Source organism: Thalassophryne amazonica, chromosome 17 (genome assembly GCF_902500255.1).
Source record: "Thalassophryne amazonica chromosome 17, fThaAma1.1, whole genome shotgun sequence".
Taxonomy (NCBI): domain Eukaryota; kingdom Metazoa; phylum Chordata; class Actinopteri; order Batrachoidiformes; family Batrachoididae; genus Thalassophryne; species Thalassophryne amazonica.
Genome location: NC_047119.1, coordinates 40,235,098 through 40,247,507, shown reverse-complemented (window position 1 = coordinate 40,247,507; position 12,410 = coordinate 40,235,098). Strand labels below are relative to the sequence as shown.

At 48.9% G+C, this 12,410-nt stretch overlaps 1 protein-coding gene across 1 annotated transcript in view; it reads right to left on the bottom strand.

The window, feature by feature from the left end:
* dcc (DCC netrin 1 receptor) overlaps positions 1 to 12,010 on the bottom strand; it is a 217,789-nt gene extending 205,779 nt beyond the window's left edge. Inside the window, exon 1 of the mRNA XM_034191788.1 lies at positions 11,623 to 12,010. Within this exon, the coding sequence (XP_034047679.1) occupies positions 11,623 to 12,010 (388 nt within the window). The remainder of the gene's footprint in view (positions 1 to 11,622) is intronic.
* Positions 12,011 to 12,410: the final 400 nt, after the last annotated feature.

Below are 12,410 nucleotides of genomic sequence, written 5' to 3'. Positions count from 1 at the left end.
ATTAATACTGTTAATTGGTTAATAATTAATTAATCGATTAATAATTAGTTAATTAATTTATTGATTAATTAATTAGTAATTAATTAATTAGTAATTAAAATAAATAAACACTTGAAATATATGCTCAACCACGAGACCATCACCTCCCCTAGTCATGTCCCTCGTGATGTGAAGCAAGGCGGGAGTGTTACTCTTATTTATAAATCTAGGTTTAGTTTATTAGCTGTTGGGGGTCACAAATATAACTCATTTGAACATCGATTCTCCATTCTGCCCACGATGCTCTGTATTGCCAAGGTCAAAAGAAATCAGCTGTAATACTTTGTCTCTTGCATCAGTGGTCTCTGATCACTTACATATGAGGTTTACAGTTTTGCTACCATGTTTAGTGGAACAACAACCTTATTTATCACTGCGGCAATGCATCAACTCCTCAGCTATGACTGAACTCAAAGCTGGACTGCTAATATCCTAGCTTCACATTTGGAAAATGCCCAGTCAGTAGACAGTCTTGTGGACAGTTTAAACTCAGCACTCAAAACGACACTCAACATGATTGCGCCACTTATATTAAAACCACGCCCCCCAAAAACATGGTTACCTTGGTTCAATGATTACTTGCATGGCTTCAAGCATAAGGCTAGAGGTCTAGAACAGAAATGGCATAGTTCAAAATTAGAAGTATTCCACCTTGCATGGTGTAATGCTATCTTAGACTATAAGCATGCACTACTGGCTACAAAGTGGACCTATTACTCTGATTTGATGAACAAAAACAAGCATAACTCAAAGCTTTTGTTTGACACGGTGGCAAAACTTATTCATGGACAACCACCTGTGAGTCGCTCTCCTTTTACAGCACAAGATTTCTTGGATGACTTCGAGAAGAAAATAGACAACATTAGGTTAAACATATCCAGGCATGTCTTAACCCAGCCACTACACCCTGCTCTTGAGGTGAGTGCCATTACTGAGGTATTACCTAGATTTACAGAATTTGATAATATCTCACTGGGCTTGCTGACAAAACTCGTAACCTCTACAAAAAGCATTACCTGCTTATTTGATCCCATACCAACAAAACTGTTTAAGGACCTGTGGCCCATTCTTGGGCCGACTGTGTTGGAAATGATTAATTTCTCTTTAACCTCTGGATCTGTTCGTAAATGTTTCAAATCTGCAGTGATTAACCCATTTCTTAAGAAATCTAATTTTGACCCTAGTGTATTGAAAAACTATAGGCCGATATCAAACCTATCATTTTGCTCTAAAATTCTGGAAAAGGTGGTTTCACGGCAGCTCATGGACCACATTACTGAGAATAATCTTTTTGAGCCATTGCAGTCTACTTTTAGAAAATATCATTCCACAGAGACGGCGCTCACTAAAGTGCTGAATGATCTTCTGCTTGCAATGGATTTGGACGCCACTACGGTTCTGGTGCTGTTAGATCTTAGTGCTGCATTTGATACCATGGATCATCATATTCTACTCGATAAACTGGAGAATCATTTTGGGATTACTGGGAGTGCTGTTGTGTGGGCCGCTGAAGAGGAGGTACTGCTGGCCCACCACCACCAGAGGGCGCCCTGCTTGGAGTGCGGGCTCCAAGCACGAGAGGGCGCCAGACCCAGAGGAAGTGACAGCTGTCACTCATCACACCAGCTGTCACTCATCTACACCAGTACTTAAGCCGGACTGCAACTCCACCTCCCCGCCGAGAAATCGACTACCGAGAGGTAATTTTCTCTGCTGACTCATATCGTTGAGTAATTTCTGAACTTCTGTTGCAGCCGTTATCCTGTGGTGTTCGTCCTTATCTGTGGGATTGGTGTGTGGCGTGACGACGACGACTGCGCCACACTCTCTGAACAGATAAGTGGTTAAACAAGAGCTGCACGAGTGTGTCATTCGGAGGTGGAGGTTCTCCTCCTGACTGTGTACAGACTGTAGACCACTGAGTGTAAGGACTTACACTCATTCATCTTGTCTCTACTTTTTGCCAGCAGTACCAGGTTCGACAGCCGAAGACAGAGGTCACCTGGGGACTCGGGACTTGGCGGCTCCGGTGTTCTTCAGACCGTTGGTGGTGGAGGCCGTGTGGGACGCAGCCTCTCTCTCGTCGGGGTCTTCTATCTTCGAGCCTGCCCACACGTCACCTGGTGTTAATTGACTTTGCAATTTCTGTATATTTAGTTGTGTATTGTCACAACATTAAATTGTTACCTTTTGGCTTACTCATTGTCCGTTCATTTGCGCCCCCTGTTGTGGGTCCGTGCTACGACACCTTCCCAACAGGATTTCTCGGCCAATCGTCATGGATTCCGAGGGGCGTCAGCTCGAGCGTGAACGGCCAATGGAAGAGCCGGGGGCGCAGGCGTCAGCGGGAGGCGTGTTGAGTGAGCTGCAGCAGATCTTAACCGCCTTCACGGCTCGGTTGGATTTAGTGACCGAGCAGAATGTCCTCCTTAATCGGAGAGTGGAGGCTCTCGCCGCCAGGGTGGAAGCGCACGATCAGGGCACTGCTGCAGCTCCTCCTCTGGCTGGTCCTGGGCCTGTATCAGACGTACCACTGGTCGTTCAACGAACCCCCCCACCGTCCCCTGAAGCATACATAAGCCCTCCGGAACCGTACGGGGGCTGTGTCGAGACGTGCGCGGACTTCCTCATGCAGTGTTCGCTCGTCTTTTCACAGCGCCCTGTCATGTACGCATCAGACGCTAGCCGGGTAGCTTATGTTATTAATCTGCTTCGAGGAGAGGCACGCGCATGGGCTACGGCACTTTGGGAGCAGAACTCACGGCTCCTAACGTCTTATACTGGGTTTGTACGGGAGTTCAAACAAGTGTTTGATCATCCCAACAGAGGCGAGACCGCTTCAAACGTGCTGCTGTCGATGAGACAGGGGCGCCGTAGCGCAGCCGAGTATGCAGTCGACTTCCGCATCGCAGCAGTGAGGTCCAGCTGGAATAACGTTGCGCTCCGCGCCGCCTTTATAAGTGGGCTGTCCTCGGTCCTTAAGGAGCACCTACTGGCTAAGGAGGAACCGCGGGATTTTGACGGGCTTGTCGATTTGGTTATACGCTTAGACAACCGTTTGAATGAGCATTGTCGGGAGCAGGCCGGGGGGCGTGACCGGGCACGAGCCGTCCCTCCCCCTTCCGGTTCCGACAAGGTGACGTCGTCCCCACGCTTCACTGCCAGAGAGCCCCGTGTGGCTACAGCTCCCCCTGCTGAGGAGGCTATGGACACGAGCAGGGCCAAAGTAAGATCAAATGTCAGACAAAGGAGACTGGCCCGCGGGGAGTGTTTTGTCTGCGGCTCTTGTGAGCACATGCAGAGGGACTGCCCTGAACGGTCAAACTACAACGCCCGTCCTTAGAAACTGGGCTAAGGGTGGGCCATAACACACACGCGGAAAGACCCCGCAGATTGGCACGAATCCCAGTAACAATCCTTTGTGAGGAGTTGACCCTTCACGCCCCAGCACTGATAGACACGGGGTCAGAAGGGAATCTGCTGGACAGCAGATGGGCAAAGGAAGTAGGGCTCCCTCTGGTGGCTCTGCCGGCACCAGTGCAGGTGCGAGCACTAGATGGCACCCTGCTTCCATTAATCACACATCAGACACAACCAGTGACCTTGGTTGTGTCTGGGAATCACAGGGAGGAGATAGTGTTCCATGTAACACCATCTACCTCCCGAGTGATCTTGGGTTTTCCATGGATGGTGAAGCACAATCCCCGGGTCGATTGGCCGTCCGGGGTTGTGACGCAGTGGAGCGAAACCTGCCACCGGGAGTGTTTAGGATCCTCGGTTCCCCCCCGGCACTACAGCTAATGAGGAGGTCAGAGTCCCCCTCAATCTATCGGCGGTGCCTAAGGAGTACCATGGTCTTGCTGACGTTTTCAGCAAAGATCTGGCGCTCACTCTTCCTCCGCACCGACTGTATGATTGTGCCATCGATTTAGTTGAGTACCCGTCCAGTAGGTTGTACAACCTCTCACGTCCGGAACGCGAATCAATGGAGACCTACATCTGGGACTCCTTAGCTGCCGGGCTGATCCGGAACTCCACCTCCCCGATGGGTGCTGGTTTCTTTTTTGTGGGCAAGAAGGACGGCGGACTCCGTCCATGCATTGATTACAGAGGGCTGAACGAGGTCACGGTTCGCAACCGATACCCGTTACCTCTGTTGGATTCAGTGTTCACGCCCCTGCATGGAGCCCAAATCTTTACGAAATTGGATCTTAGAAACGCGTACCACCTGGTTCGGATCCGGAAGGGAGACGAGTGGAAGACGGCATTTAACACCCCGTTAGGTCACTTTGAGTACCTGGTCATGCCGTTCGGCCTCACTAACGCCCCCACGACGTTCCAAGCTTTGGTAAATGACGTCTTGCGGGACTTCCTGCATCAGTTTGTCTTCGTATATCTGGACGATATACTCATCTTTTCCCCGGACCCTGAGACCCATGTCCAGCATGTACGTCAGGTCCTACAGCGGTTGTTGGAGAACCGGCTGTTTGTGAAGGGCGAGAAGTGCGAGTTCCACCGCACTTCTTTGTCCTTCCTGGGGTTCATCATCTCCTCCAACTCTGTCGCCCCTGATCCGGCTAAGGTTGCGGCGGTGAGAGATTGGCCCCAACCAACAAGCCGCAGGAAACTACAGCAGTTCCTCGGCTTTGCAAATTTTTACAGGAGGTTCATCAAAGGTTACAGTCAGGTAGTTAGCCCCCTGACTGCCCTGACCTCCACCAAGGTCCCCTTCACCTGGTCGGATCGGTGCGAAGCCGCGTTCCAGGAGTTGAAACGCCGGTTCTCGACTGCACCAGTTCTGGTGCAGCCTGATCCTGATCGCCAGTACATAGTAGAAGTGGACGCCTCTGACTCAGGGATAGGAGCCGTGCTGTCCCAGAGCGTAGAGGCTGATAAAGTTCTCCATCCTTGTGCCTTTTATTCCCGCAGGTTGACCCCAGCTGAACGGAACTATGACGTTGGCAACCGGGAACTTCTTGCGGTGAAGGAGGCTCTTGAAGAGTGGAGACACCTGCTGGAGGGGGCGTCGTTGCCCTTCACGGTTTTCACTGACCATCGTAACCTGGAGTACATCCGGACCGCCAAGCGGCTGAACCCCAGGCAAGCCCGCTGGTCTCTGTTCTTCGGGCGCTTTGACTTCCGGATCACATATCGCCCCGGGACCAAGAGCCAAAAATCAGATGCATTGTCCCGGGTGCACGAAGAAGAAGCCAAAGCGGGGCTGTCGAACCCCACCGAGACCATCATCCCCAAGTCCACTGTCGTGGCCACCCTTACCTGGGACGTGGAGAAGACCGTCCGGGAGGCCCTGACCAGGAGCCCGGACCCGGGGACTGGCCCCAAGGATAGACTGTACGTCCCACCAGAGGCAAGAGCTGCCGTATTGGACTTCTGTCACGGGTCCAAGCTCTCCTGTCATCCCGGAGTGCGTAGGACCGTGGCAGTAGTCCAGCAGCGCTTCTGGTGGGCGTCCCTGGAAACCGACGTCCGGGACTACATCCAGGCCTGTACCATCTGCGCCAGGGGCAAGGCAGACCATCGGAGGACGACGGGCCTCCTCCAACCCCTGCCAGTGCCTCATCGCCCCTGGTCTCACATTGGCCTGGATTTCATCACGGGCCTCCCGCCGTCCCAGGGCAACACCGTAATCCTCACGATAGTGGACCGGTTCTCCAAGGCGGCCCACTTCGTGGCCCTCCCGAAGCTCCCGACGGCCCAGGAGACAGCAGACCTCCTGGCCCATCACGTCTTGCGGCTGCATGGGATACCATCGGACATCGTCTCAGATCGTGGTCCCCAGTTCTCTTCACAGGTGTGGAGGAGTTTCTGCAAGGAGCTGGGGGCCACCGTGAGTCTCTCGTTCGGGTACCACCCCCAGACCAACGGCCAGGCAGAGCGGGCCAACCAGGAGTTGGAGCAGGCCCTTCGGTGTGTCACCTCCGCACATCCGGCGGCCTGGAATCACCATCTGGCCTGGATCGAGTATGCCCACAACAGCCAAGTTTCGTCTGCTACCGGCCTCTCCCCTTTTGAGGTGTGTTTGGGGTACCAGCCCCCATTGTTCCCGCTGGTGGAGGGAGAGGTCGGTGTGCCCTCGGTCAAGGCCCACCTCAGGAGATGTCGCCGGGTGTGGCGGACCGCCCGCTCTGCCCTGTTAAAGGCCCGGACGAGGGCCAAGTCCCATGCGGACCGCCGACGGTCCCCGGCCCCCACGTACCAGCCCGGGCAGGAGGTGTGGCTGTCAACAAAGGACATCCCCCTCTGTGTGGACTCACCCAAGTTGAAGGACAGATACATTGGACCATTCCCTATCCTCAAGATCATCAACCCGGCCGCAGTGAAGCTCCGTCTCCCGGCTTCGCTGCGGATCCACCCTGTCTTTCACGTGTCCCGTATCAAACCGCACCACACCTCGCCCCTCTGTACACCTGGACCCACGCCGCCTCCTGCCCGGCTCATCGACGGGGAGCCTGCTTGGACGGTCCGCAGGCTCCTGGACGTCCGTCGTAAGGGCCGGGGGTTCCAATATCTGGTGGACTGGGAGGGGTATGGACCTGAAGAACGCTCCTGGGTGAAGAGGAGCTTCATCCTGGACCCGGCCCTCCTGGCCGATTTCTACAGGCGCCCGTTGAGGGGGGGGTCCTGTTGTGTGGGCCGCTGAAGAGGAGGTACTGCTGGCCCACCACCACCAGAGGGCGCCCTGCTTTCCAAGCACGAGAGGGCGCCAGACCCAGAGGAAGTGACAGCTGTCACTCATCACACCAGCTGTCACTCATCTACACCAGTACTTAAGCCGGACTGCAACTCCACCTCCCCGCCGAGAAATCGACTACCGAGAGGTAATTTTCTCTGCTGACTCATATCGTTGAGTAATATCTGAACTTCTGTTGCAGCCGTTATCCTGTGGTTTTCGTCCTTATCTGTGGGATTGGCGTGTGGCGTGACGACGACGACTGCGCCACACTCTCTGAACAGATAAGTGGTTAAACAAGAGCTGCACGAGTGTGTCATTCGGAGGTGGAGGTTCTCCTCCTGACTGTGTACAGACTGTAGACCACTGAGTGTAAGGACTTACACTCATTCATCTTGTCTCTGCTTTTTGCCAGCAGTACCAGGTTCGACAGCCGAAGACAGAGGTCACCTGGGGACTCGGGACTTGGCGGCTCCGGTGTTCTTCAGACCGTTGGTGGTGGAGGCCGTGTGGGACGCGGCCTCTCTCTCGTCGGGGTCTTCTATCTTCGAGCCTGCCCACACGTCACCTGGTGTTAATTGACTTTGCAATTTCTGTATATTTAGTTGTGTATTGTCACAACATTAAATTGTTACCTTTTGGCTTACTCATTGTCCGTTCATTTGCGCCCCCTGTTGTGGGTCCGTGTTACGACACCTTCCCAACAAGTGCCCTTGCATGGTTGACATCATACCTGACCAGTTGTTCTCACTGTGTTTTGTACAATAACACTACCTCTAACCTTAGTGACATGAAATTTGGGGTTCCACAGGGGTCCATCTTAGGCCCCCTGCTTTTCTCCCTTTATATAGCACCCCTTGGGCACATATTGCGGCGTTTTGGGATTACCTTTCATTGCTATGCTGATGATAGTTATACATGCCGATAACTGCTCGTAATCTCATCCACATAAAATCCTTAGAAGATTGCCTTGCATCAGTGAAAAGCTGGTTGTCTAATAACTTCCTACTTTTAAACTCTGACAAGACTGAAATGATGGTTCTTCGTCCAGTGAGACATCGGCATCAATTTGACCAGCTAACGCTTACCCTAGGCTCGTGTGTCATATATCACATTGACAAAGTGAGGAACCTTGGGGTAATTTTTGATCCTACATTGTCCTTTGACCTCCACATTAGAGGAATTACAAGGACTGCTTTCTCCCTCCTGCGAAATATAGCAAAGATTCTTCTTATCCAGTCTATGGCTGATGCTGAGACCCTGATTCATGCATTTGTCTCCTCTAGATTGGACTACTGCAATGTTCTATTTTCTGGTTTACCGCAGCATTAGCGGTCTCCTATTGTTTCAAAATGCTGCTGCCATACTTTTGACACGAAGCAGAACGTTTGACCACATTACAACCATTGGCATCTCTTCACTGGCTTCCTGTCCCTGTGAGTTCAGCTTTTAAGGTTCATTTACTAACCTATAAAATTGTTCACGGACTGGCACCTCCCTACTTAAATTCAAGTTCAAGTTCAAGTTAATTTATTCCAGACATGTCAGAAACCATATGAACAAAACACTGTAAATGCACCCACATCTACATATCTTTAACACCAAAGAGATTTAAATATATCCATACATATACACATACATACATACATACATATTTACATATACACTTACTCAGAACTTTTTTCCCATTTCTATTTTCATGTTTCCGTTTTTGTGAATATTTACAAATAAAATAAATAAAGGTAATCAATAGTAAATTAAATAAACAATTTTCCTAATGTTTATACCCTATCTATATACCCATACTCTGCACATATAATATACCTACACACACATGTGAATCCAAGTACACCCATATCAACATGTCTGAAAAGGGGTAGGAAGAAGTATACCTTATTTAATCCTATCCCTTCTCCAGTGTTCATTACCTTCGCTAATTACCTATAAGTCATGCAAGGTTACATTACAGACAGCACTTTTTTTTTAAGACGGTCTAAACTATTCATCCAATTTTATTTGTGTATCATTATATTTATAGTGCTAAATATATTGTTTGTGTTCTCCTTGTATCTACATTGTTGTGTGGGCCGCTGAAGAGGAGGTACTGCTGGCCCACCACCAGAGGGCGCCCTGACTGAAGTGCGGGCTTCAGGCACGAGAGGCCGCTGCCACCTCACGGGAACAGCCGGGAGTGACAGCTGTCACTCATCGACTCATGACAGCTGTCACCAACCTCCACTTCTTCAACCACTCCATAAAAGCCGGACGACATCTCCACCCCGCTGCCGAGATATCACCTACCATAGGAGGTAATAATCCTCAGCCATTTCTGTGCCGTATCGCACACCAACTGTTTTGTCTGTCTATTACAGGAGTACCTGATTACTTGTGTCAGCTGGAGGCTGAGCTGGTCGGTGACGGCAGGGTGACGGATCACACCCTTCACGATCAGTGAGACAAGTGTCTGTTTCAGGTTCTGTAAAAGACTGTGTGTTTCGTAATTGCGGTGGTGGAGGAGTAATTCCCACCTGGATTGCTGACTGTTACTGGGTGTGCACACACCCACACCTCACTGTTTCTGTTTCCTGCCAGCAGTACCAGATCCGACAGCCGGAGACGGTGGCCACCTGGGGACTCGGGACTTGGCGGCTCCAGTATCTTCCGGGTTCGGTGGCAGTGGAAATCGTGTGGGATTCGGTTCCTGTCTGGACAGACGTCTTCTATCCTCGAGCCTGCCCACACGCCACCTCTGTGGATTGACTACATATAAATTCCGTATTCGTCTGTATTTCGTTGTGCACATTCACAACAGTAAAATGTTGTATTTTGGCTCATTCATTGTCCATTCATTTACGCCCCCTGTTGTGGGTCTGTGTTACTACACTTTCACAACATACATCCCTGTATTTGTTGAAAATAATCAGTCTGAGCTTTTTCTTGAACAGACCTTCACACCACTAACTGAAATACACATTCTCTTCATAGATGTTCGAACAATTCTGTTTTTGAAGTTATGGTTGCCCCTGTAATGATAACCCCCCTCTATCAGTAAAAAGTTTCTGTAAGTTATCTGGTAGTTGTTTGTGTCTAGCTTTACACATTAACAGAGCTGTCTGCAATTCCACCAGACCTGGAAGTTTTAGGAGGCAGGAGTTTATGAATAAAGCGTTACTATGGTCATAGAAACCTGCCTTATGAACCATTCTGATGGCTCTTTTCTGGAGCATTGCATAATGGTGGAAGTGAGGATTTGTAAGTGTTGCCCCAAACTTCCACGCAGTAATTCAGATATGGCAAAACAAGTGAGCAATATAAAATATGTAGAGCTTTGTAATTCAATAAATATTTTGCTTTGTTGAGGACTGAAATACTTCTAGATATTTTAGCTTGAACATGTTTTATGTGAGGTTTCCAGCAGATCTTATGGTCGATCATCACACCCACAAACTTTATTTCTGTAACTCTCTCCATGTTGGCACCATATATCATGATTCCTAAATTACCATTCCCCTTATGCTTTCCAAACAGTATAAACTTTGTTTTATCTAAATTTAATGATAGTTTATTTGTATCAAACCACTTTTTAAATTTTTTTAATTCCGAGGTGATATCCTCCATGAGCTGCTGTAAATTCTCACCTGTACAGAAAATATTTGTATCATCAGCAAACAAAACAACTTGCAGCAATTTTGAAAGATTACACATGTCATTTATGTAAAGAATAAACTTAGCTGACTTAATAAAAACCGTACATACCGTTCCAGGCTCTAGGGTGAATAAGAAGTCTTTCTCTTATCGTGCCTCTGTTCTGTGGAATGATCTCCCCACATCAATAAGACTTTCAAATCCAGACTTAAGATGCACTTATTTTCCCTTTCATATGGCTAGCATACTGGCATAGTATGTTGTTATGCTTTTTACCCTTTTAAATTCATTTTATTAGGAAACGGAGCGGGCCATAGCCTTAACTTTATCTAATTTCTGAGTCTTTTAGTGAAGCTTAGGGCTAGTGGCCCGTGATCACCTTAGTATTTCTTCTGTTTTTCTTGTTGCTTAATGCTGACAAATTATACTGTATTTGTTGTCTTTACAATGCCTGAATCTGTTTTTTGCTCTCTGTTTGAGGTGCGGCTCCATCCAGAGATGGGTGTGGTGTCTACTTCTGCAACCCTCCTGGCCTGTGCAATGGCAACATTTCCTGTATATTCGTTTTTGTACATTGTTTTGTCAATTGTGTCGCTTGCATGGCCCAGGCTGAGGGTCACCTCTTTGAGTCTGGTCTGCTTGAGGTTTCTTCCTCAAATCATCAGAGGGAGTTTTTCCTTACCACCTGTGTGCTTGCTCTTGGGGTTGGTAAGGTTAGACCTTACTTGTGTGAAGTGCCTTGCGGCAACTCTGTTGTGATTTGGCGCTATATAAAGGAAAATAAATTTAAATTAGGCTGGCTATGATAAATGCAAGTTATGGGGGTATTCCACAAACTCTCTGGTTGTCTCACAAAGCAAGCCCTTCTACTGAATCAAACACTTCTTGAAAATCAACAAAGCCATACTGAAGCCCTGTTGATCTTCAAGTGAATACCTGCATTTCTATGTTGTGGCCAAAGGCTGGTTTTCATTAAATGTGACAGGTCTGATCACTGAGCAGCAAGCAGCAAGCAGCAGGCACTGAAACCCACCTGCATTTAAAATATAACAAAAACTAGATCTGATACGGCTGGAGTAAGAGAGGAAGCAAAGTATGAAAACATGCTAACCAAGCCAGAATAAAACCTGAAGGATTACTGCTGCAATGAGTGGGCCCCTGCAAAAGCTGACTAAAGGTAAAAGTATGGTTATTATTCCTCAGTGCACCATAGTCAAATGTACTATAACAGTAGACTTGTGTCTTACCAGCAACGGTGACCCTGGCAGTCCGACTCACGATGCTACCCACTCCGTCCAGCGTAGCAAGGCACTGATATCCGCCCTCGTCAGGCCGATGGTGTCGTGAATGAACCACATTCTGCACCAATAATGAGCCATTACTCAGCTGGCGCCGCCGTTCATCCACAACCGTGCTCAGCAGCACCCCGTCCTTACGCCACGTGATGATAGGAGGTCCTGCTGTGGAGTCTGAGTGTGCCTGGCAGTTGAGCTGTAGCACGCCACCTCGTACCGTCACCGTGTCCTGAGGCTCCTGAGTGAAAATAAAGTCCACAAATCCTCCAACACCCGCCCAGGAAGAAGAGGAGGCATCTGAGGCTACAGGAGGAGAAGAAGAAGATGAAGAGGAGGCCATGAGGAATTAAACATTAGAGAATTTATTTCAAATTCACAACAGGACAAGAAGCTGTGAAGAATCACAGCTGTAGTTCATAATCTACGATACTGGGTGAAGTATGACGTGTCACAACAATACATAATGAAAACTACAGCAGCACTCATCAGAGCTGATACCAGCACAAGGAGTCAGACACTGTGAGGTGCTGAAGTCATAAGAAATATGAATGAACTGCTCACAGGAAGCTCTGTAATACCGATCAGAACCAATTCTGTCTTTGTGTGCCAGATCAGTGACACCTTCCTTTTAATAGTGACTGTTTAAATGGACATTTCTAAGACATTTTCTGACTGATGGAGAAGCTCAGAAAGCTTTACACTGATGTCTCACATTCACCCGCTCACACCCTGATGTCAGT